At 42.9% G+C, this 27,521-nt stretch overlaps 1 protein-coding gene across 3 annotated transcripts in view; it reads left to right on the top strand.

Moving 5' to 3' along the window:
- TMTC3 (transmembrane O-mannosyltransferase targeting cadherins 3) overlaps positions 1-27,521 on the top strand; it is a 101,982-nt gene that overhangs the window by 3,049 nt on the left and 71,412 nt on the right. For all 3 annotated transcript variants that reach the window (XM_056574399.1, XM_056574397.1, XM_056574398.1), the window contains exons 2-4: positions 6,133-6,352; positions 9,338-9,556; positions 23,896-23,995. In XM_056574399.1, the coding sequence (XP_056430374.1) occupies positions 6,164-6,352; positions 9,338-9,556; positions 23,896-23,995 (508 nt within the window). In that variant the 5' untranslated portion in view covers positions 6,133-6,163. The remainder of the gene's footprint in view (positions 1-6,132; positions 6,353-9,337; positions 9,557-23,895; positions 23,996-27,521) is intronic.

The following is a 27,521-nucleotide window of genomic DNA, read 5'->3' as shown; positions in this document are numbered from 1 at the left end:
GTTTAGGAAGTTTTTGTTTAGTTCTTATCAACACATTTTGTAAAATATACATAATGAATAAGGTTGTGGAGTAAATGCATGGGAAATACAGAGTGCAAATATCTGAAGCACGTGGCATAGTTCATGAAGAGCAGCTCGCCGGGGGTGTGTACGTACACACACACACACACACACACACACACACACACACACACACACACACAGTGTTTAACCCCTCAAGGACCCATGATGTACGCGTACGTCATGGAGAATTCCGGCACCGGGCGGGGATCGGACCGGGATGCCTGCTGAAATTATTCAGCAGGCATCCCGTGCAAATTCCCAGAGGGGTCATCATGCCCCCATGTCGGTGATCGCGGCAAATAGCAAGTGAATTAACACTTGCGATTTGCGCGATTACGGGTCTATGGTGACCCGGAATAGAAGGGGGATCGCGGGTGTCCATGACACCCACAATCCCCCTGAAGTGATAGGAGTGAGGTGGCAGGGGTGCCACCCCTCCTATCCCTGCTATTGGTGATCTAGACGCGACCACCAATAGCCGATCGGGGGCAGGGGGGGTTAACTTTAGTTTTCCCCGTCCTGCCAACCCAAAATAGGCGGGGCAGGACGGGAAAACCCGACAGGGTCCGGCACCGAAGATTCACTTACCGCTCCGGAGGCTGCGGACAACGGAGATCGGCGGGCGGCGACGTCGTGTGGCTGGATCCTACGGTAGCCAGTGAGTTGCCTAGCGACATCTGGAGGGTACAGTCTGAGACCACTAGATAGTGGTCTCTAACTGTAGCCCTCCAGATGTTGGAAAACTACAACTCCCAGCATGCCCAGACAGCTGTTTGAGCATGCTGGAATATGTAGTTTTGCAGCAGCTGGAGGGCTACAGTTTGAGACCACTATTTAGTGGTCTCTAAACTGTGTCCCTCCAGATCTTGCAAAACTACAACTCCTAGCATGCCCAAACAGCTGTTTGCTGTCTGGGCATGCTGGGATGTGTAGTTTTGCAACATCTGGTGGGTCACAGTTTGGAGATCACTTTGCAGTGGTCTCTAAAACTTTAGCCCTCAAGATGTTGCAAAACTGCAAATTCCAGCATGCCCAAACAGCTGTCTCAGCATGCTGGGAGTTGTAGTTGCGTACCTCCAGCTGTTGCATAACTACATATCCCAGCATGCCCTTTGGTGATCAGTACATGCTGGGAGTTGTAGTTTTGCAACAGCTGGAGGCACATTGATTGGAAAATACTGAGTTAGATAACAGAACCTAACCTGAAGGTTTTCCAACCAGTGTGCCTCCAGCTGTTGCAAAACTACAACTCCCGTTATGCACAGTCTGTCAGTACATGCTGGGGGTTGTAGTTTTGAAACAGCTGGAGGTTTGCCCCCCCCCCCATGTGAACGTACAGGGTACATTCACACGGGCACCTTTACAGTAAGTTTTTTGCGGGAAACTCACTAACACGCCAGTGCGAATGTACCCTTAAAACACTACACTAACACATAATAAAGGGTAAAACACAACATATACACCGCCTTACACTGCCCCCCCCCCCCCCCAATAAAAATTTTAAACGTATTGTATGGCAGTGTTTCCAAAATGGAGCCTCCATCTGTTGCAAAACAACAACTCCCAGCATTTCTGGACAGCCACTGACTGTCCAGGCATGCTGGGAGTTTAGCAACAGCTGGAGGCACCCTGTTTGGGAATCACGGGCATAGAATACCCCTATGTCCACCCCTATGCAATCCCTAATTTAGTCCTCAAATGCGCATGGCGCTCTCTCACTTCTGAGCCCTGTCATATTTCAAGGAAACAGTTTAGGGCCACATATGTGGTGTCTCCGTACTCGGGAGAAATTGCACTACAAATTTTGGGGGGGCTTTTGCCCCTTATGAAAAGGAAAAGTTGGGGGCTACACCAGCTTGTTGGTGTAAAAAAAAATAAAACATTTTACACTAACATGCTGGTGTTGCCCCATACTTTTTATTTTCACAAGCGTTAAAAGGAAAATAAATAAATAAATTGTAACGCAATTTCTCCTGAGTACGGAAATACCCCAGATGTGGGCGTAAAATGCTCTGCGGACGCACAACAAGGCTCAGGAGTGAGAGCGCACCATGTACATTTGAGGTCTAAATTGGTGATTTACACAGGGGTGGCTGATTTTACAGCGGTTCTGACCTAAACGCAAAAAAATAAATACCCACATGTGACCCCATTTTGGAAACTACACCCCTCACGTAATGTAATAAGGGGTGCAGTGAGCATTTACACCCCACAGGTGTCTGACAGATTTTTGGAACAGTGGTACGTGAAAATGAAAAATGTAATTTTTCATTTGAACAGTCCACTGTTCCAAAGATCTGTCAAATGCCAGTGGGGTGTAAATGCTCACTGCACCCCTTATTAAATTCTGTGAGGGGTGTAGTTTCCAAAATAGGGTCACATGTGGGGGGGGTCCACTGTTCTGGCACCACGGGGGGGGCTTTGTAAACGCACATGGCCCCTGACTACCATTCCAAATTTTTTTTTCCCAAAAGCTAAATGTGACTCCATCTCTTCTGAGCATTGTTGTTTGCCCCCAAAGCATTTTATGTCCTAACATGGGGTATTTCCATACTCAGAAGAGATGGGGTTACAAATTTTGTGGGTCATTTTGTCCTTTTATCCCTTGTAAAAATGTAAAATTTGAGGGAAAACTAGCATTTTAGTGAAAAAAAAAATAATAATAATTTTCACATCCAACTTTAACGAAAAGTTGTGAAACACCTGTGGGGTGTTAAGGCTCACTGGACCCCTTGTTACGTGCCTTGAGGGGGTGTAGCTTCCATAATAGTATGCCATGTGTTTTTTTTTTTTTTTGTTTTTTTTTGCTGTTCTGGCACCATAGGGGCTTCCTAAATGTGACATGCCCCCCAAAAACCATTTCAGAAAAACTCACTCTCCAAAATCCCTCTGTCGCTCCTTCCCTTCTGAGCTCTCTACTGCGCCCGCATAACACTTGACATACACATATGAGGTATTTTCTTACTCGAGAGAAATTGGGTTACACATTTTAGGAAGATTTTTCTCCTTTTTACCCCTTGTAAAAATTCAATAACTGGGTCTACAAGAACATGCGAGTTTTGAATTTTCTCCTTCAATTTGCTGCTATTCCTGTGAAACACCTAAAGGGTTAACAAACCTTTTGAATGTCATTTTGAATACTTTGAGGGGTGCAGTTTTTATAATGGGGTCATTTATCGGGTATTTCTAACCAGAAGACCCTTCAAATCCACTTCAAAACAGAACTGGTCCCTGAAAAATGTCGATTTTGAAAATTATGTGAAAAATTGGAAAATTGCTGCTATACTTTGAAGCCCTCTGATGTCTTCCGAAAGTAAAAACATGTCAACTTTATGATGGAAACATAAAGTAGACATATTGTATATGTGAATCAATATATAATTTATTTGGAATATAAATTTTCCTTATAAGCAGAAAGCTTCAATGTTTAAAGTGACAGTGGTCAGATGTGCAAAAAATGGCTGTGTCCTACAGTGAAAATTGGCCTGGTCCTTAAGGGGTTAATGTTATACCCCCTCAAAATATCTCAACACACACCATTTAATCCCTTAACCCTTTGAGGACCAAGGGAAGTATTTGTCCCATGTTTTTAATTAACTGGATATGGCTCCTGAGTCGAGCCCGCACCATACTGGCCGGCCCTCAGCTAATTCTTGTAACTGCGGGCTGGCGTTAATAGCAGACATGCGGCAATCGCCGTGGCCGGCCATTAGCCCTTTTAGATCGCCGCTGACAGCAGCGTCTAAAGAACCCTATAAACGCTCCCTGGTGGTCCAGTCCAAACTATAAAAATATAATGTTAATTAAACCACACGGTCCATGGCGTATACATAAAATAAATATATATACCTAAGTCTAAAATTGTGTATTTTTGGTCACTTTGTATACTCAAAAAAAAAAAAAAAAGTGTAAAAACCGATCAAAAAGTCCCATCAAAACAAAAATGGTACCCATGAAAACTTCAGAACATGGCGAAGAAATGAGCCCTCATACCTCCCCGTTTACGGGGGGGGGCGGGGGGAGTTATGGGGGTCAGAAGATGACAATTTTGAACATACTAATTTTGGTGCATGTAGTTATAATTATTTTTTTTTTTTGTAGTAAAATAAAGAAAAACCTATGTAAATTGGGTATCCTTGTAACCATATGGACCTACAAAATACATATAAGGTGTCATTTTTACCAAAGAGTGCACTGCATAGAATTGAAAGCCCCCAAAATTAACAAAATTGCTTTTTTTCCAATTTTTTGCCCCACGAATATTTTTTTCTGGGTTCACCGTAAATTTTTATGCTGAAATGATTGATGTCATTACAAAGTACAATTGGTGGCGCAAAAAATAAGTCCTCATATGAGTCTGTAGGTGCAAAATTGAAACCGTTATGATTTTTAGAAGGTGATAAGGAAAACGCGAAAGTGCAAAAATCAGAAAAACCTGTGGTCCTTAAAGGGTTATCATGATCTTGTTAAATTTTATTATTGTCGCAGTTTACTGCCCCATCTTGATAAACCACCCCCTGCCTTTATTTTTATTATTTTTTAGTTTTCTACCTTGCTATTGCTCTGTATTTTCTGCTTAGTCTCAGTCAGATTCACAGACTGGGAAGGGGTGTTCACCAGCAGGTGTGACATCATCTGAAGCCATACAGGGGAGAACTTTCTCCCTCACTCTGCTACACACAGCCCAGAGCAGTTCAGTGTGTGAGATGAGCTTTGATTGGATAAGGCTGCACACACCGCCTTCAGCATTTCCTGATTTTGGACTTCTGCCAGGCTAGGGGGAGTCCAAAGTCTGTGCAAAAGATGGGGGCAAATGTGCTCTAGACAAGTATGGAGACACCTAATGGCAGCTTTTTTTAAACACAAATAAAACATAGAAAACTTCATTATTATTTATTTCATTTTTTTTTAAACAAAGTTCATTAGAAAGGTTTTTTTTTTTTTAAATTTACATTGAGAAATTCAATAGCAAAAATTAGTTTTAAGAAGTGCCCCTTTAAAGACATTGGACGTAAATGTACGTCCTGATGCGCTGGTACTTTGCACACTCTTCATGCACAGCATCGCTGCCTCACTACACCTGGAAGGGAGCAGCGCCTGAGCTCTGCTTACAGAGTGCTCACCCCCAGCAGGCAATTGCATATTCATTATGGGGGCAGGCAGGGGAGCTCAGCAAGCTAACTTCCTGCCTCCATTGTGTACAGCAGTGCAATAGGAAGAGAGGATGAACCTGCCATAACTCTACAAATACTCAACAGATTAATGTAACTTTGTAAAGCTGTTCACCCGCACTATAACCCAGTATATTGAGTTTGGTGCTGGGTATGACTCCGAGCACGTGCACTCAACTTCTTTAGTCGTACATGGTAAGGCTTATTCTGAGTGGAACCTGTCCTGTGAAACCCAGTATGGTCTTGCCCACCATGTTTCAGGGTTCTTACAGCCTAGGCCATCTTTATTAGAGCAGTGTTTGTTTTTTCAGCTCCTTAGAGAGTTCTTTGCCATAAGGTGCCATTTTGAACTTCCAGTGACCAGTATTGGACAGTGTGAGAGCGATAACACCAGATTTAAGACACCTGCTCCACATTCAGGGGGGACAGCAACATTAAACACTATTATAAAGGCTGTGCACTCAGTACTTTACATTGTAGCAGTGTGTTATTTCTTCAGCGTTGTTACATTAAAAGATAGAATAGAATTTTTTAAAATGTGAGGGGTGTCCTCATGTAAGATACTGTACTTTCATTATGTTATCTCTTATCTGGTGTTTCTTTCCACTAATATTTTCAGAAAAACAGTTTAACACATTTTTTACAACTTAAGTTATATTATATTTAGTAACTTGCCACAATAGTGTGGTACACGTATCAATACAGTCACAACACAATATCAAGGTAACGTTTTTAATAAGAAAGAAGAAGAAAAAATTGTCCATCTCCATTCTAGTTAACGGCAGAGGTTTGACTAGGGAAGCCTGTCAAAAATAAATTCCTTGAACTCTATTGAAATGTTGACTTATTGGAAAATTTTAGTTATATAATTGGTAATGTGAATATGTTTACATTTCAGTGACTTAGGTCTCAAGAAAGATCTCAAGAAGATGGCTGAAATTACTCTAAAAGAAATAGGCATTTTGTCGTGTGTTGTCGTATTTTGTTATTGGAACAGTCTCTTCTGTGGATTTGTCTTTGACGATGTGTCTGCTATTCTGGATAATAAAGATTTGCATCCTTCAACGCCCATAAAGAAACTCTTTCAAAATGACTTCTGGGGAACACCAATGTCTGAGGTTAGTATAACAATGTTACAACATTAAAAATATATTAGTGAAGTGAAATGCTTGGTCAAAAATCTGGATGACATCCCAAGGGCCATCAATGTAGAATGACCACAAAAAAAGATTCCGTTCAGTTGGCACCCAAAATCTCCTGTAGCAATATACTCAATTGCATGGACTATTTTGGGTGTGAACTGAAGTACATGTATGAGGTATTAGTACTTATTGGCCCATATTACATATCGCACTATGGTTTGTATTGCAGGTGACACTGATGAACATGGTTTTTACCTTTCTATGCTCCATTATGCCTCTGTTTCAGAATATGCTAATTAGCTCACAGTGCGAGTTTCCAAGCCCCAAGTTCACCCTGATATCTGGCCCTCATTATTGATAAGCATAACACTTTCCCTGTCAAATCTCTCTTACGCCAGGATATCATTCACTTACTCCCTGCTGTAGACGAATACTGCACATGCGCACTTCTGGGTGTACAGGGTAAGCATTATGCATATTCGGGGTGTTCTTGGAGATTGTAAGCGCTGTGTACACAAAGTCAGCTCATTAGAATATTACGAAAAAACGGGCATAACTGAGCCACGAAGTGCAGAAAGGTAAATGCAATTTTCATCAGTTTGACCTGCAGTACAGGTTGGGGGGGTACTGATAAGTGATAACAGATTATTTATCTCTATAATGTAATGTTTTCTAGAAGACTTCCATAATATAGCGCGTCTTGTAATCTGTGAAACATGGCTTTATATTGTAAAAAGACAGAGTAAATCCTTAAAGGACTTCTAGAGCAGACAGGGAGAGTCCCTCTTACCCCTTCACACATAGGACATTTATTAATGTTGGTTTGAGGTTGAGATTTTACCCATTTTTGCTTTGTGTATTTTATGCGCAGCTGCTCAAAATTTCCCAAAGTGGCGCACAGGAATTTTTGCCATTATTGAGACCAGTGAGCTCCAAAGCTAGGTTTAAAGGGGTACTCCACCCCTAGACATCTTATCCCCTATCCAAAGGATAGGGGATAAGATGTCTGATCACGGGGGTCTCGCTGCTGGGGACCCCCACAATATAGCATGCGGCACCCACCTGTTTCTTGTCTGGAAGCACTGGAGGGTCTGGGTAGCGACCACGGGAATGGAAGGGGCGGAGTCATGATGTCACAGACTTCCGTTCCCGTGGTCGCGACCCAGACCCTCCAGCGCATCCGGACAAGAAACAGGTGGGTGCCGCATACTATATTGCGTGGGCCCCCAGCGACGGGACCCCCGTGATCAGACATCTTATCCCCTATCCTTTGGATAGGGGATAAGATGTCTAGGGGTGGAGTACCCCTTTAAAGATGTATTCTATGAAAATTTTGCTCCAGAAATTTGTAAATTACTTCTATTAAAGTGTACTTTTGATAGAATGGAGATAATACCATTATATGTATATTTGTTATATACATTGATTAAAAAATGGGTATATTTTTGGGTACAAAAACTGTCCCTGCAGCTATTGCTTGTAGGTGTCTATGAGGAGTCCAAATACAGGAAGTGTGGGCAGTAGAAGCAGGGCTTTTTGTAGGCTCCTGGCTTGTCAATCAGCCTGCTGCGTGAGCCAGGGGCATGTCATAAAGCTTCAGTGTGCAGAGCCCTGTTTGTCCACCCACACTTCCTGTATTTGGACTCCTCATAGAGACACACAAATGATAGCCACAACTGCACACAATTTGGCTCCTAAGACACACCAGAAAAAACGGTGAATTGACAGCTTTCCCTGTGTCAGCGTATGTATAGAGAAGACTTTCAATCATACTGTGTGAACAGGTAAGCAGGACTCACTGCCTCTCCTAGGAGTCCCCTCAGGATTTTACCTTTTTTTTTACCCTGCAGATCATATTAACCTATGTATCGCAGAGCTCCGCTTCTCTCCCTTTCATATTCTGCTCTCACATAGCGAACATGAATCACTTGGCAGGTCGGTTTGAAGCCAAAATAGGATTGGGAGTTGTGTACTTATCAGACTTCTGCTGAAAAGATCAGAGAGAATGCTTTTCTGTGCTCTTGTCACATGGAAATACTTATTCCTTATAAAGTCAGAGTGATAATATATCATGAATCACATCATCATGTCCAGTAGAGACCACACCTAGTAAGAAACTCAAGTTGGCAGACACTTCCAGCCAGAGGATTCATGAACTACTTAGGCTAGCCCTCATTCCCATAACCTCTGATCTTCACTAGCATTATCAGATGTTAACACAGGTTGTTTATTTGGCTAACCAAGTCTAGTATTCTCTTAAAGGGGTTATACAGGAATAGAAAAACAAAGCTGCTTTCTTTCATAAAACAGCACCACATCTGTCCTCAGGTTACGTGTGGTATTGCAGCTCAGTTCCACTAAAGTGAATTAAGGCAAATTGTATTACCACACCCAACCTGAAGACTGGTGTGGTGCTGTTTTTAAAAGAAGAAATTATCTATGCTTTTCTAATGCTGAATAATCCCTTTAAGGGGGGGGTTCACACTACGATTGCACTGTACGGCTGGACCTAATACCGTGGTATGCCACGGTTTTAGGTCCGGTCAGAAAACCGGATACGGGGCAAAAATGTGCCCACCGGAGTCACAGTTTGACTCCGGTCGGCTCATTGAAATGCATTAGATACAGGCCTCGTCTGGCTGGGATACAGGAGCGCCCGATTTTGAAGCATACTTTGGGGTATCTGCATTTGTAGGTGGCATTCATTACTTGATGGTAACATGCACTCCAGCGTCTCTAAGCACTATATGCAACTGGAAAATCAGCTGTGGAATTGTTGGTTTGCGAAAGCCAAAATGGTCTCCTGTTCTGCCAAGTCTTGGCACGTGCCTGCACAGTAAATAAAACACAAATATTGTGTATCCTCATACACAATAGTCCATAATTCAGTTGTGCCTATTATCATATTAAGTGCATATTTGACTTCCTTTTATATTTATTTTTCCTTATTTTTTTGTTTAGGAGAGGAGCCATAAATCCTATCGTCCTCTTACAGTCCTGACGTTTCGTTTAAACTACCTGTTCAGTGAGCTCAGTGCAGTTTCTTATCATCTTCTGAATCTTCTCCTTCATGCCGTGGTGTGTGTGATTTTTCTTAAAGTTTGTAAAATTTTCCTGGACAACCGGAGCAGCCTGATTGCCGCCTTGCTGTTTGCTGTACATCCAATACATACTGAGGCAGTGAGTATGAGAAATAAATAATGGCCTTGTTGAAACTTTATTACTGTTGCATTGATTTTGTATTGAATAAATTGGGGTTTTGTTGTTTTAAGAAAAACAATAAACAAGTATGAATAAATAATTTGAAACAGAATATGGGTGGCTACGCACCAAAAAAAATTATGCTAAGTTCAGACGAGGTACTGAGTTGCAATATACCCAAAGTGCCGAAAAGAAAGTAAAAGCAATAATAATGGAAATCAGACCTCAAGGAATGAACTGATATTATGATGTGTAATTAATAGAAAATGTGTACCTGATAAAGGGACGTAACTTCCTGAAGGGGGTCTACCTACTTAATGGGGCCCTTACTTACTTATCAGGGGCCCTATCCACCTAATGGGGTGACATACTGGTCTGCCTATTAAGTTTCTGTTAATAAAGACCTTATTTACAGACTCTTTTGATTGAAATAATTTTTTGTACCAGGACAAGTGGATCGTCATGAGGAACAAGTAGATTGTGCTCTGTTTTCCACACCCCTTGACTGGTATCTGGGCAAGGCCCTTGCTCCAGATTCAGTAATAAATAGTTGATAAAACATTTATAAAATTATAGGATTTAAGAAAACAAATATAAGTATAAAATAAAACTAATTAAGTACATAGGAATGAGAATATGCCACCTTAATAAAATGTCTCTGATGTTAAGCTGAAAGTCAGTTATTAGCGTGAGTTATGTTGGATCATATATACAGCGATAACCAGGATGGCTGAATTATTATATCAGATTGTAGTCACATAAAACTTTGTTGAATAATAGTTTGATTTGTATAGGTAGTTTCTATGCAAGATTAAATAATCGCTGGATAACCAGAGATATCAGAGTAGCAGTATAGTAGCGATATAGTCTGTCCCGCTGGATGAACTATGCAGGATGGCACAGGCTGCACCCGGCCTGCAGATACAAAAATACCTGTATGAAAGATGAAGAATGCAGCTTTGGTGGTGCGTGACGTCAGGATGTGCTGACTCCGCTATGCGAGGGATTGTCGGCTGTCTCCACTGTGATAAGGCACAGATCTGCGTCCGGCTCACTGCTGCGATGTCCGGGCAGCAGGAGTCACAGATACAGCCTTCAGCTGACTGCAGCACCTTGCCCATTGCCCCGATACACCCCCCCCCCCCCCCCCCCCCCCCACACTCGATTAATTTCCCTCGTCACATTCGGGACATCCCTGTGTCCCGAAAGATCTTTTCGGGACACAAGGATGTCCTGGTTACCTTTCTGCGGCCCCGCGTTAACTTTAAAAACGCAGGGGCCGCTGGGAGGTAGTGCACGCAGGGACGTCACTGACACGTCCTGTGCGTGCGCCCATAGAAACAGCAGAGCGGAGCAGCGAGGATGCACGTATAAATTACCATCGGCACGTCCTCTTCGGTGCTCCGACCGGAGGAGTGGTGGTCGGAACACTGAAGTGGGGCAGTACACAGACATACAGCCTCCAGCCATACACTGTATATGCCTACCTAATGTGGGGGGTAACTATACTGCCTACCTAATGTGGGGGGGGGGGGACTATGCTGCCTACCTAATGTGGGGGGAACTATACTGCCTATCTAATGTGGGGGGGGACTATGCTGCCTACCTAGTGTGGGGGGAACTATTCTGCCTACCTAATGTGGGGGGGGGGGGGGGAACTTTGCTGCCTACCTAGTGTGGGGGGAACTATGCTGCCAACCTAATGTGGGTAGTACCTAGAGGGGTAGTCTTATACGGCGAGTATATCCCAAACTCTATTTTAACTGTAAAAGTTGGAGGTTGTCTTATACGCCGGAAAATACAGTAACTCCCAATTCTAACTAACAGGATCCACAGCATGGATTTCAATCATCTGGAAGGGAGTGCCAATTAGTAACTCCCAATTCTAACTAACAGGATCTGCCTATTAATATGGCACACTATGAAAAAGACAATCAAAGCCTGGAGACCTATACCTATTTCTAGCCATTGATAAAGGGGGACTCACCCGAAATGCATCTGGCCTTATCAGTACACCATATGGTTGAGTACTGTCACCTTATTGCCACTGCATATCAACATTCATACATCCTTGCAAGCGCTGCAGTCCCTTCAATAGGAGACCACTGTCAAATGTGAAACTTGCTTTACAACCTCTCAACTGCTGCACGAGGACGCCACAGCTGAAGGCTGTACCTGTGACTCCTGCTGCCCGGACATCGCAGCAGTGAGCCAGACGCAGATCTGTACCTTATCACAGTGGAGACAGCCGACAATCCCTCGCATAGCGGAGTCAGCTTATCCTGACGTCACGCACCACCAAAGCTGCGTTCTTCATCTTTCATACAGGTATTTTTGTATCTGCAGGCCGGGCGCAGCCTGTGCCATCCTGTATAGTTCATCCAGCGGGACAGACTATATCGCTACTATACTGCTACTCTGCTATCTCTGGTTATCCAGCGATTATTTAATCTTTCATAGAAACTACCTATATAAATCAAATGGTTATTCAACAAAGTTTTATGTGACTGGCATCTAATATATTAATTCAGTCATCCTGGTTATCGCTGTGTATTGGATTCAACAGAACCCACGCTAATAACCGACTTTCAGCTTAACATCATAGACCTTTCATTAAGGTGGCATATTCTCATTCCTATGTACTTAATTTGTTTTATTTTATACTTGTATTTGTTTTTTTAATCCTATCATTATTTTATTAATTTTTTATCAACTATTTATTACTGTATCTGGAGCAAGGGCCTTGCATTGTATTTAAATAATAAATGACGCTATCTTATATGAAGCCAGCTACATCGTATTTCTCTAGTTACATTTTCAATGAATTACACAACATTATATTAGTTCATTCCTTGACATCTGATTTCCATTATTATGTATAAATAATTATTGTAAAGGTGAAGATGCAGAGGAACAGTGGAGCAGCTGCCCATAGCAACCAATCAGATTCCAACTTTTATTATTTAAAGGGACACTGTAAGATTTAAAAATGTTTTATGTTGTACACCTTGGCAAAACATTAGCGTTTTAAATAAACTTTTATAAGAATTTTTTATTTCCTTTTGTATAGAAATCATGACTAGTGAAAATGACCACTAGGGTTCCTCGTACCATCCAGAACATACTCATGTCCGGCTGCATTATCTTTGTCCAAACTGAAGCACAGGCATGGACAAAGTCCAGTAAGTGAGGGTTGGACAAGCACTGCTCAGTGCTCACTCCTGTCCTGTCCATCAGACTGCATCATGAAAACAGAGAGGAGGGGATTACAGAGCAGTCTGCAGTGATTGGATGAAGAGACCAAGCACAGTACAGCAGACTCAGGGAGGACAATAGGACGTCAATAAATGTATGTTGTGCATGCTCTGCAGGGTCCTGATCAGCTTAGAGGACATGCAGAGGGTCCCTACTTGCCTCAATCCCGTCTGATCTGCACTCCAGAGCTGTAGGAAGCCATGTTAGCCTGTAGCAATGGAGCGCTGATAACACTAATCATTGCAGTGCTATGGCACATCAGTGTGCAGTGTATTTAAAGGGCTTATCCAGGAAAAAACTTTTTTATATATATATATATATATATTTATCTCTATCTCTATCTCTATCTCTATCTCTATCTCCTCTATCTCTATCTCTATCTCTATCTCTATCTCTATCTCTATCTCTATCTCTACCCTCTACCCTCTACCCTCTACCCTCTACCCTCTACCCTCTACCCTCTACCCTCATAACAGTTATAGGGGGTCAGGAAAAGACAATATTAAGCATACCCTAATTTTCGTACAAAGTGTTTAAAGGGGTACTCCGCCCCTAGACATCTTATCCGCGATCTCTCCTGCAGCTCTCCGGAGCTAAGTTTGCTCCATGGCTGATGACAGAGGCCGGCGGTTTATGACGTCATGGCTCCGCCCCCTTATGTCACGCCCAGCCCCCTTAATGCAAGTCTATAGGAGGGGGCGTGGTAACACAGGGAGCCGCCGCTCCCTGTATCGTGAGTCATCAGCCACTGAGCAAACCTAGCTCCGGAGAGCTGATAAATGGGGGGGGGGGGGGGGGGGGATCTGCAGGAGAGATCGCGGGGAGTCCCCAGCAGCGGGACCCCTGCGATCAGACATCTTGTCTAGGGGCGGAGTACCCCTTTAAGCCTATCAAGCTGTATTTGTGCAAGGGGCTGGAATATTCCACCCCTAAACTACTAGGTGGGGCATATAGGTGTTGTGGGCGGGGAGTAGGTATATATAAAGTCCCCTGCTCTTACTGGCAGGGCGTTCATGACGTTTTTCGGACTAAGGGGAGGTCATGCTGTCCTGTTGGCACCAGCATTTGAATTTTCCCGCCATGTCTGAGTTCCCACGGTTTGCTTCATCAGGCCTGTCCCTGGTGGCTGACTGCACTTACTATGGTAGTGTAGTCTGTGGTTGCTGGTGACACCGTGGTTGCCCTCTCATGTCTATGCAAATAATGCCGCCGCTGCTGCTGTCTGATCACTCAGGGTTAGGTACTGTGGCTTGTGTTGTGAGTTGCGGCGGCTGGATCGGGGTAAGTTCTGGTCTCTTGTGTGCATGTGTGCAGCCGAGGGGCTGCTCTGTTCCTGCCCAAGTATCTATGCTTGCCAGGCGCATGGCAGACTCCTGTTCTGCGGTGGTGTCTTGCGCCCGAGTCCTGAGGCGGGCATTTGTTTTCCCTGCCATGTTCAGAACTCATGCAGATGTTCATGCCTTGTGCTTTGCTGTAGTCCTTTTTGCACCAGGGGAAGCGGTTGCGGCATCACGCACAGCCGTCGGCTGTCTCTGGGTAGAATTCCAGGCTGCCGTTATCTAGCAGGGTCGTTGTCAGGCCTATCTTCAGGGAAATATGTTAGTTTTCGATCATGGCGTTTTCAGTTATACGCAGCCATAGTATACACAGCATAAACATTACGTTCAGGGCACACGTTATTATACGGTCATTAGTTTGGCATGGTACATATGGTCATAGTATTTCATACAGTGAACAATCATAGTATTGAGATGCAGCGCATACGGTCATAGTGCTATATGTAGTGCGCACTTTTATAGGGTTGCATACAGTACATGCGTTCATAGTGTCATATGCAGTGCATATGGATACAGTATTATATGCGGTGCATGTGGTTATCATATTTATTCAGTTGCAGTACATACGGTTATATTATGCATATACATATTGTATAGCATTTACACGTTTATTAGTTCATAGCATATATAAGGTATATACATTCATAGTATTTACAATGTGTATACATCTTCATGGCATCATGATTTATGTTCATAGCATTGTTAATGTTCATACATTCATAGCATTGTTAAGGTTTATACGGTTATAGCATTTACAATGTGTCGGTGGTCATTCTGTCTTATACAGTACACACGCTCAGGGTTACATGCAGTGCATACAGTTATAGTGTTGTATACAGTACATACGCTCATAGTGTTATATGCAGGTTGTACAGTTAGTGTTGTATACAGTACATACGTATAGTGGTATACGCTGTTCACACGGTTATTGTGTTATTTGCAGTGCATGCGATTTCGTATTTATTTAGTTGCAGTACATATGGTTATTTATAAACCTTTAGCTAAATGTTGCATAGCTCTCATAGCATTTCTAAGGTGTGTACACTTCATGGTAGTATTTACAGTGCATAAACAATGATTTTATTTCATTTTCATACCTTAGTGTTAACAGTGCATATACCTTTTGTAGACACATTACCGGGTCTGCAGTGCGTATGTGTTCATAGCATTTTGGGCGCATACGTTCTTTGCATTAGTAGTGATACGTCGAGTACGGTCAGTGCGTATGTGTTTCATAGCATTTGTAGTGTGTAATCTTGATAGCATTTTCAGTGGGTATAGGTTTTGAGTTTAAATTTGATTCAAGTGATAGCGGTTCATAATGTGTTGGTGATAATGATTTTCATTTCGTAGCTTTTACTGTATTATGTCATAGAGTTTATCTATATGCCCTCATGGCATTTATACTTTTTATGCACGCTTGACATCTATACTGTTTATATGCTCATGGCAACTATACTGTTGAAACACCCACGGCATTCATATCGTGCATACGCTCATGGCATTACACTGTTCATAGATGATCATGACATTTATAGTGTTTATATGCCCATGGCATCCATACTGTTATACATACGTGGCTTTCATTGTGCATACACGCATGGCATTCATACTGTTTATATGCTCATAGTGTTGGTTCACACGCTTGTGGCGTTGTCTTTTTATAGTTTCACACGTTCACTGCCCTTAGAATATTCATACGCCTAGTGCAGGTATACAGTTTATACGTATAGCATTTATATTGTCCACAAGCTCTTAGTATTTATACTGTTTACACGTTTATGGCATTTGTACTATACATACGCTCATGGTATTCTATTCATATGTTCATAATATTTATACTGTTCATACGATTCGCTTGTGGCCTCTATACTGTTCGCACGCTTGTGGGGGTTTATTCTTTTCATAGGCTCATGGCATTTATACTTTTCATACGCTCTTGGCATTTATTCTTCTTATACGCTCATGGCATTTGTAGTGTTATACATTTATACAGTTTTATACGCGAATAGTATTGTGGTTGTTTTCCCATCATACCTGCCACGTCTGCAGGGGTTGCACTGCATAGTTGGTTACGGACACGTTTTCAGAGCATTAATATCACGATACATAGGTGGTTGCATACCCTTTTATACCTGTAACTTCTGCAGGGAGATACACAGCGTAGTTGTTACTGACCCATCTTCAAAGCAACAACATTACGACACATAGGTGGTTGTATACCCTTGTTATGATTCGGCTAGCTGGATGTGGATCCTCTGTGTCAGCGAGGGAAATGGCATGGACCGGTTCTAGGGTTGCTACTGGTATTCACCAGAGCCCGCCGCAAAGCGGGATGGTCTTGCTGCGGCGGTAGCAACCAGGTCGTATCCACCGGCAACGGCTCAACCTTGCTGACTGCTGAGAAGGCGTGGGACAGAAGGACTAGGCAGAGGCAAGGTCAGACGTAGCAGAAGGTCGGGGCAGGCGGCAAGGTTCGTAGTCAATAGCAACAGCAAGAGGTCAGGTACACTGGTAAGGCAAACACTGTAACGCTTTTTCTGGCACGAAGGCAACAAGATCCGGCAAGGAAGTGAAGGGGAAGTGAGTTAATATACACAGGGAGCAGGTGGAAGCTAATTAGGCTGATTGGGCCAGGCACCAATCATTGGTGCACTGGCCCTTTAAATCTTAGAGAGCTGGCACGCGCGCGCCAGGACGTGAAAGCCGGGGACAGGTGAGTGACTTGGGATGCGATGCGATTCGCGAGCGGACGCGTCCCGCTATGCGAATCGCATCCCCGCTGGCAGAGTCATTGCAGCGCTCCCGGTCAGCGGGTCTGACCGGGGCGCTGCAGAGAGAGGAACGCTGCGAGCGCTCCGGGGAGGAGCAGGGACCCGGAGCGCTCGGCGTAACAACCCTTCATACCTGCCACGTCTGCAGGGGGTTGCACTGCGCAGTTGTTACTGACACGTCTTCAGAGCAACAACATCATGACACAGGCGGTTGTATACCTTTCATACCTGCTACGTCTGCAGGGGGATACACTGCATAGTTGTTTTTACTGACACATCTTCAGAGCAACAACATCACATCACATAGGCGGTTGCATAACCTTCGTACCGGCCACGTCTGCAGGGAGATGCACTGCGCAATTGTTGTTACTGACTCGCCTTCAGAGCAACAGCATCATGGCACACCGGTGGTCGTACTCCCTTCATACCTGCCACGCCTGCAGTTGGAGGCACTGCATAGTTATTGTTATTGACACACTGTCAGAGAAATAGTTTCATGATGTATATAGGTGGTTGCATAAAAAAAAAATGGCTATGCAAGTCCTGTCACGTCTACAGGCACGATGGTTACAAAAGACCTGGCATGTCTTCAGGCACGGTGGTTCTCGAAAAAACCTATAGGTACAAGGGTTACGCAAGTGACTGTCACGTCTACAGGCACGATGGCAAGGAAGGTAACGGTGCGGTAAGTCACCCCCGAGACCAGTGTTGAGTCAGAAGCTCAGCAGTTAAGGTGTGGTTAGTATCCCGGAAAGGGGTTATTTGAGTGTAGTAGATGATGGTACGTAAGATCTGTCAGGTCGATATGCACAATGTTTACTCAGACCTGGCCCGTTGTCAGGCAGGATGTTTACTCATAGACCTGGCCCGTCTACAAGCATGATGGTTATGCACAGATCGGTCAATCGCAGTGGGCTATTACATCGGAGACCAGTTTGTTTGTGGTTTAGCTTATGGCGGTCGGTGCAGTTTGGGTAGTCTTCAGGTAAGTTTCTCGAGCCTAGTTCTGGTTACAGGTAACATGGAGATCATAGTCAAAGTCTGTCATGTGGTCCAGTTACTGCAATCCTTTTCTGTGAGAAATACTTCATTTTCCAGAAAAATTTCAGGGGTGCCAACATTTACCGCCATGACTGTATGTTCGGCATCATCCTGCATAAGGATCTCTGCCAACCTATCCTGCCTCAATCAATCAACGGTATATGTTCTAGAGCAGAAAATGTCCTACTCTGAAACTAAAATGGTGTCCTTTACTGACACTCACGATGACCTGGAAGAGGTGGTGACCGCCTTACAAGCCAAGCTCATTGATTCTGAAGATAGAAACCGCCACAACAATGCTCCTTATGATGACATAAAAATGTTTGCGGATTTGTAAGCAGCGCCACTTCAAGCTAGAAGAGCTTTTGGTCCGCTCACAGGACTACTACGCGAACTAGAAATGCCTTATCACTGGGGTTTCCCAACTAAACTTCTGCTTGTGCGACACGGAAAGACCCATGTTTTTTCCTCAGTGGAGGAGACACCATGCGCTCCTGGGGCTACCAGGAAGATGAGCCTCTTGATCAGCGCCACTGTACTCTGAATAAGGAAGGCCCTGTACAACGTGAAGACCACAGGCCTTCTGAGGGTTAAAGTCCAGAATAGTAGCCGTTGTTGTACAGTATGACCTGTTTACATTGTATCATTCTCTTTTCTTTCACGCTTTGGTTATGGGAATGTTGGTTATCAGACCCCAGTAGGTCTAACACCAAGTTGCTAATTCTCACAAAGCTATCAGACTACACAAAGGTATAAAGGGCATCCAATAGGCCCGACTGAAATAAACTGGCAGTCTTTGCTGATGATATCGTCCTGACAATGTCCGATGTCCCCAATTCCCTAACTCATCTTTTTGACATTATACAGCAATTTAGCACCATCTCTTTCTATAAGCTTAACTCTACTAAATCGCTGATTGTGCCTCTCTTTCTCCCTCCACAGACTATCTCCTCTCTCCGCTCCCAATTGCCTCTTGACTGGCAGCCCTCTTCTGTGACCTATCTGGGGATCCAGCTCTCCTATCCCTCCACTCATCTGTATCAAAATAATTTCCTTCCACTTTCCCAGACCCTATCCACCAGTATGCAGGACTACTCCAAGCTTGTCTCGTGGTTCGGCCGCCTAGCAGCATTCAAGATGACGCTTCTCCCCAAACTACTATATTTATGCCACACTATTCCTATCGTATTGCCTTAGTCATTTTTTCACACTCTCAATAAGCAACTCAATCCTTTTATCTGGCATGGTAGAAAGCCTAGGATTGCCAAATCACTAATGACACAACATAGGAAGGGAGGAGGCCTTGGACTTCCTCATCTTGAGGACTATTATAGGGCATGTTTACTAGACCAATTACAACATTGGTGGTCCCAAAATCCCGAAAAATTGTGGGTAGAGCTTGAGGCATGTTTTGTTTCCTTTTATTGCTTATATCTCACATGATTCTCCAATTGAAAGTTAAATCCCCACTAAAATCCTATGTTACTGCCATCGCCTCTTTGGACAAAGCGTGGGTATGCGCCCTAAGACAAGACATTTCCAAAGTCCCTTGCCCTCAACACAATATCCCACTTAACTATCTTGATTGTCATATTCCCGACTTAGATTTGCAATCCTGGGGGAGGTGCGGAATCGTTTCTGCAAAAGATGTTATATGTGCGGAAGACGATGTGCATTGTCCGTCTTTGCGTACCAAGTTCAATTTACCCCATAGGGAATTCTTTAAAAGCTTACAACTTTGGAGTTTGCTGACCAGTGACTTCATCCATCAACACATGATTCTGTGAGCCTATCTTACCTACATGAATAGCGACTCTCGATACAAAAAAGGTATATCGTTCTTCTTTTTGTTCAACTTCTTGCATAACAAAACAACTATGTCTAAATACCACTTTATGAACAAATAGGAGTCTGACCTTCAAAAGGAATTCTCCTTGGAAGGGGCTCTGTGGAAAACTGCTAATTACCAGGCAATGGAGGACAGCTAATGTACCCTCCCTTTGTGAAGTTGTAAACCTAGTTAATTTGACCTGTGACTATGAAAGAGCTTACTCACTTGCACATCATACTCATGCAAAATTCCTTACACAGTGGAACTCGTGGATATCCACAGGGATGTGGAATTCCTATCGCCCGACACCCAGGACATGCAGTTTCGGGCGCCAGGCAGGTGAATTTTTCCGGCCCTCAGCCCGGCTTGGGGCAAGTAGAGCCGGCCCTGACAAGTGTGTAGGCGCTTAGCAGTCTATATGGAGCGGGCTCCTGACTCGTGCCCGCTCCATACTCTGCAGCCCCTGCTGTTCTCAGTAGCTATCAACCCTTTAGATCGCCCCTGACAGTGGCGTCTAAAGGGACATGTGAATGCTCCCTGGTGGGCTAGTGGGGTGGATCTCCCCCTGCAGTGCGCTCAGGGGGGGGGGGGATCCACTATATAGAGGAAGCCAGCGGGCTTACCTCTGTTCCGTATTGATCCGTATGAGGAATCTAACGATTCCTCCTACAAGTCTAGTGTAAAAAAATAATTTAAAAAAAGTGAAAAGTTTTAAAAGGCGCACATACATTAACCCCTTCCATGTTAAGTTCAAATCACCCCCTTTTATAAAAACATGTAAACATAATAATAAACATATTTAGTATCGCTGCGTGCGTAAATGTACGAACTATTAAAATATAATGTATCCTATACAGTAAATGTAAAAAATAAAATAAAAAAAAATACCAAACCACAGAATTGCAATTTTTATAATATTCCAGAAAAAAAAGTTAAAAAGCGATTAAAAAGTCAGATCAATACCAAAATGGTACCGATACAAAAAACAGATTATGGCGCAAAAAATTAGCCCTCATACAGCCTGGTATGCAGAGAAAACAAAGCTACAGGGGATGGCAAAAAAATGGCAATAAAAAAAATTTGAAAAGTTCATAATTTTTTTTACATTTGTACAACATGATGGAAACTATACAAATCTGGTATTACTGTAATCAGGCCGGCCTAAACTATCAAAACAACATGTTAGCTAAACCACAAGGTAAATGGCGTAGAAAAGAAAACCACCAAATTAGCAAAATGTATCTTTTTTTATATATAATTTTATTTTTTAATTTTTTCGGAGAATTTTATTGAAAAATTAAAAGATGTCATCATTGTAGGTAGTTATGGCTATTATAGGGCGAAGAGGAAAAAATGAGAGTGTAAAAGCGAAAATTGGCCAGGACAAGTGGATCATCGTGAGGGACAAGTAGCTTTTGCTCCCTTTTTAGTCCCATGGACAAGAATTTTTGTATTAAATTTCCACACCCCTGATCCAGCCTAAATTACCCTAAATACTAACCCATGTCATTCCTTTATGGTTTGCTGTGCTATCTCCCTTTCCTTATCTCAGATTAGCCATACTTCAATGCTCATTGGTATGTTGATTAGTGTATTACTTTATTCTCTCCACCCTCTAATCATTAGTCTAATGTATACTTTCTCTTATGTTCCATATGTTGTTTGCTACTAAGAATGTTGCTACTCTAATCGTAACTTACTGCTTACTGAATATGCATTGCTGTAACATTCTTATCTTGTTCTTGTAACCTTGTTTTATCCTGAGACTTTTTTTTTTGTACATTTTATACTTGTTTCTCTTTAAATATTCAAAATTTAAATTTCTTGATAAAAAAAAATAATTTAGCTGGACTTAAACAATAGACCATTTTCTGATAAAAAAAACCAAAACCATATGAGCGTCACTTTGTAGATCTCCAAACCCTAGATAACATCTTCAGTATAACATTTATAGCACTGCATTTTTGCATTGCTGAGGTATTTATATAATATATTTATATTATACAGTATGTCTGTCCCCCACAGCCTGAATGAGATGTTGGAATGTTTATTTTTCAGTGTGCCTCTGGTGTTTTATAGACAGTTACTGACTGAATGGTATTCATGTAGTTTCAGCTGTATTTTTTGTGTATTTGTTCCTAGTGATGATCCCAGTGTGTTTATTCACTAGCTTCACCAGCAGATGGTGCCTGAAGACCTATTGAACAAAATGACCAGTGTTCGTTTTAGTAAGGGATCTTCATGAAACAGTCTGCCCTGGTATATAAGCAGTGTTTACAGAATGTTCGTTTTTTTTAGAAGGTTACTTGGACAATGCCAGTAAGACTGCAGATAAGCAGATATCACCTCTGCCCCATGTCTAACCAGTTGTAAATGTGATCCTACCAACTGGGCCGACACTGGTTATGTCACTGCACTTTCTTCCGATGTACAGCTAACTTTCCTTTCCTGAAATATAATTTTTTATCGTTTTTTACGGTTTGCTGCAAACATGTTTTGTAGTGCCTGTAGTAAAGAGGATTCAGCCTCTAAAATACATTTCTGTAGGTATATTTTGGTATTATGTAGTGGGTTATGAAGATTCATGTATGTTTGCTTTCAACATGCCTGATCAGATGTTCCCCTCAAAGATGAGCAGTAGCTGATCTCTGTCCTCTGATCAAACATGCTCCTTTAGTCTGAGTATGCTTAAAGGGGTACTCGGCTCTAGACATCTCATCCCCTATCCAAAGATGCCTTGTAGCTTCTGTGTTTGTGACATCACGCCACACCCCCTCCATTCACGTATATGGGTGTGTGGGGGCGTGGTGGCTAGTACATAGCTGTCATGCCTCCTCCTATAGACCTAAATGGAGGGGACGTAACGACTGTGTTGGTCCATCATCCGGCACGGAGCAGAGTTTGCTCCTTGCACCAGATTACTGGGGTGCCTGTTGGAGATTGGTGGGGGTCCCAGCGGCCTGACCCCTACGATCAGACATCTTATCACCTATCCTTTTGGCTAAGGGATAAGATGTTTAGGGGTGGAGTACCCCTCCGCCGCTGGGGACCCCCGCATTATTGCATGCGGCACCCACCTGTTTTTTCACCGGAACCGCTGGAGCTGGTGTACAGCTACAGTGTATATCCACTTAATAATCTGTCATGTTTTACATTGTGGTTTATTCATTATGATTTAAAGGCACACTGCGGTTTGAAGATAATTATTTGTGGACGTTGCCACATACATTATTACATTGGACACTTGTGGTATATGTCCTTGGTACACACTGTTTACGCATGTATGGATATGTGATATAATTACACCTATAGACCTGTAATAGAACAGTACAGCTCTGCATATAAATAGTTATCTCTGGTTTAACTTTGGACTATTATCCTAGTACCATACTTAAATATAACAGAGTATTCACACTATGCGTTTTTAGGTGCGGTTTTGTTTAATTGATGTCCCATATATGACCCTTCCATATATGTATAACCGGTTAGCAACCCCAATATGTCTGAGTAACAGCGCCTACACATGAGCCATGCTATGCTGCCAATATCAATTCACATGAATGAAAATGGCCATGATGTACGTACTGTTGAATGTCATATACTCACCTTGCACATCTATCCAGTCCAGGTTTTACAGGTGTTTTTACCATTGATCTATGTCATCGTCCTTCCGGGATCCGGGTTTCCTGGTTTACGTTTGGGGTCATTTGGAGTTACACTATAAAAGGGGGCACTTGCCCGCTATACTATGTGCCACGACTAAGAGCCAGTATAGGCTCGAAACGCGTCGGTTTACCTTTTCATTTTCTATCATGGATATCCTTCGTTTTTAAACATGCTACATTAAAGGTGAAGTTTTAATTTTCTAATTGGACTTTTTGGAGCAGCTGGAGGCCCCCCTGCACGTGTGCTTTCTTCTTCCCTCTCAATCATACACTTTTCCACCAACTTGTGATTAGGGGATAAGCGGTGTCGATAGAACAACCTTTCAATGTTGTATATTGTTGTAAACTGTTGCAAACAATTGCATGGAATTTAACTTGATAAAATAGCTGAGACTGTCTCTTCATATCTCTACAGGTTACAGGAGTTGTTGGCAGAGCTGAACTTCTCTCCTCCATTTTCCTCTTGGCTGCTTTTCTATCATACACCAAATCTAAGGGCCCAGACAATTCTATAGGTAATTGTATATATAACATTGTGTTTAATGTTATGTATAATCTAAATAACTGGTGCTGTTGAAGCCAAATGTTACATTGAGTGTAAATGTGTTCCAGCCATGGAGAGTTGCCCTAAGTATTTTGTCAGTTCAGTCTTTCTCTTTTAAATATTATTTTATTTTTTTACCGTACTTGTATGCAGGATCATGTAGCGCAGCTGTTAATTCATTCTTTACATCTACATCTATGTGCAGAGATTACTCCAAGAGACATCACACAGAGACACTCATCTGGCACAAAAGGAATATACAGAATGTTCAGAGCTTGATAAACGGATGTTTTTGTTGGCATGGCACAATCCTTTTTAAAAGCGGTTTTATCCAGTAAAATGTTACACTATTTTACAGTTTTGTTGTTCTAGCTTCCAGCCCTCCCCACCCCCTAAATATGGCAATAGTGAGGAGTTTATCTGGCCCCGTGGGGGACCGGTACGTACATAAAAGTAACACTACAAATATTCATATTAGAGAAAAATGCCTTTCTTCATTTGAATTACTACCTGCACTGATTATTCACTCTCAATTCACTTCTATTGCATTATCAGATACAGTGGGGCAAAAAAAGTATTTAGTCAGCCACCAATTGTGCAAGTTCTCCCACTTAAAAAGATGAGACGCCTGTCATTTTCATCATAGATATACCTCAACTAAGAGAGACATAATGAGAAGAAAAATCCACAAGATCACATTGTCTGTCTTATTTTTATTTTTTTTAAGAATTTATTTGCTAATTATGGTGGAAAATAAGTATTTGGTCACCTACAAACAAGCAAGATTTCTGGCTCTCACAGACCTGTAACTTCTTCTTTAACCCCTTAAGGACCCAGCCAATTTTCAGTGTAGGACACGGCCATTTTTTGCACATCTGACCACTGTCACTTTAAGCATTAATAACTCTGGGATGCTAATAGGAGAAAAAGTCCCCCAAAATTTGTAACCCAATTTCTCTTGAGTAAGGAAATACCTCATATGTGTATGTCAAGTGTTCGGTGAGCTCAGAAGGGAAGGAGCAACAATGGGATTTTGGAGAGTGAATTTTGATGAAATGGTTTTTGGGGGGCATGTCACATTTAGAAAGCCCCTATGGTGCCAGAACAGCAGAAAACCCCCACATGGCACACTATTTTGGAAACTACACCCTTCAAGGCACGTAACAAGGGGTCCAGTGAGCCATAACACCCCACAGGTGTTTGACAAATTTTCATTAAAATCAGATGTGTAAATGAGAAAAAAAAAATATTTCACTAAAGTGCAGATTTTTTCCCAAATTTACCATTTTTACAAAGGGTAATAGGAGAAAATGCCCCGCAAAATTTGTAACCCCACCTTTTCTGAGTATGGAAATGCCCCATGTTAGGACGTAAAATGCTCTGCGGGCGAATTACAATGCTCAGAAGAGGAGTCACATTTGGCTTTTGGAAAACAAATTTTTGGTATTTGGTGGGCATGTCGCATTTAGGAAGCCCCTATGGTACCAGCACAGCAAAAAAAAAACAAACACATGGCATACTATTTTGGAAACTACACCCCTCAAGGAACGTAACAAGGGGTACAGTGAGCCTTAACACCTCACAGGTGTTTTACGACTTTTTGTTAATGTTGGATGTGTAAATGAAGAAAAACATTTTTTTTTCACTAAAATGCAGGTTTTTCCCCAAATTTTACATTTTTACAATGGGTAATAGGAGAAAATGACCCCCAAAATGTGTAACCCCATTTCTTCTGAGTATGGAAATACCCCATGTGTGGACATCAAGTGCTCTGCTGGCGAACTACAATTCTCAGAAGAGAAGGAGCGCCATTGAGCTTTTGGAGCGTGAATTTTTTTGGAATGGAAGTCGGGGGCCATGTGAGTTTACAAAGCCCCCCGTGGTGCCAGAAGTGGACCCCCCCACATGTGACCCCATTTTGGAAACTACACCCCTCTCAGAATTTATTAAGGGGTGCAGTGAGTATTTACACCCCACTAGCGTTTGACAGATGTTTGGAACAGTGGGCTGTGCAAATGAAAAATTACACTGTTACAAATTTTGGGGGACTTCTTTTTCCTTTTACCGCTTGTGAAAATAAAAAGTATGGGGCAACACCAGCATGTTTTTTTTTTTTTTTGTATTTTTTTTTTTTGTTTTTTTTTTACACTAACAGGCTGGTGTAGCCCCAACTTTTCCTTTTCATAAGGGGGTAAAAGGCAAAAAAGCCCCCCAAAATGTGTAGTACAATTTCTCCCAAGTACGGAAATACCCCATATGTGACCCTAAACGGTTTCCTTAAAATACGAGAAGGACTCTAAATTAGGGATTGTCTAGGGGTGGACATAGGGTTATTCTACGCCATTGATTCCCAACAGGGTGCCTCCAGCTGTTGCTAAACTCCCAGCATGCCTGGACAGTCAGTGGCTGTCTGGAAATGCTGGGGGGAGTTGTTCTGCAACAGCTGGAGGCTCGTTTTGGAAACCCTGCCATTCAATACGTTTTTATTTTTTTGTTTTTTGTTTTTTTCCTTTTTATTGGGGGGGCAGTGTAAGGGGGTGTATATGTAGTGTTTTACCCTTTAATATCTGGTAGTGTAGTGTTTTTAGGGTACATTCGCACTGGCGCAGGTTTACTGTAAGTTTCCCACTAGGAGTTTGCGCTGCGGCGAAAAATTTGCAGCAGCTCAAACTTCGAGCAGGAAACTTACTGTAAACTCGCCCAAGTGAATGTACCCTGTACATTCACATGGGGGGGAGGGGGGGGGGGGGGGTGGCAAACCTTCTGCTGTTTCAAAACTACAACTCCCAGCATGCACTGACAGACCGTGCATGCTGGGAGTTGTAGTTTTGCAACAGCTAGAGGCACACTGGTTGGAAAACCTTCAGTTAGGTTCTGTTACCTAACTCAGTATTTTCCAACCAGTTTCCCTCCAGCTGTTGCAAAACTACAACTCCCAGCATGTACTGATCGCCGAATGGCATGCTGGGAGATGTAGTTATGCAACAGCTGGAGGTACGCAACTACAACTCCCAGCATGCCGAGACAGCTGTTTGGGCATGCTGGGATTTGCAGTTTTGCAACATCTGGAGAGCTACAGTCTAGAGACCACTGTATAGTGGTCTCAAACTGTAGCCCTCCGGATGTTGCTTGGCAACTAACCGGCTTCCGTAGGATCCTGGGAGCCAGCCGCACGTCATCGATGCCCGCCGATCTCCATCGTCGATCGTCGCCACTGGATGGGAAAGTGGACTTCGGCGCCGGTCCTCCTCGGTTTCCCCTTTCTTACCCGCTCATTGTGGGTGGGCAGAACAGGGAAACCGAAAGTTAACCCCCCCCCCCCCCCCTCGCCCCCGATCTGCTATTGGTCGTCACGTCTATACGACCATTAGCAGGGATAGGAGGGGTGGCGCCCCTGCCACCTTACTTCTATCCCTTCAGGGGGATTGTGGGTGTCTTGGACAACCCCGATCCCCCTTATTTTCCGGGTCACCGTATGACCCGGAATTGCGCAAATC

The sequence above is a fragment of the Hyla sarda genome, chromosome 4, assembly GCF_029499605.1.
Source record: "Hyla sarda isolate aHylSar1 chromosome 4, aHylSar1.hap1, whole genome shotgun sequence".
In the NCBI taxonomy this organism is placed as follows: domain Eukaryota; kingdom Metazoa; phylum Chordata; class Amphibia; order Anura; family Hylidae; genus Hyla; species Hyla sarda.
Note: the sequence above shows the minus strand (reverse complement) of the source record. Positions and strands in the feature narration are given on the sequence as shown.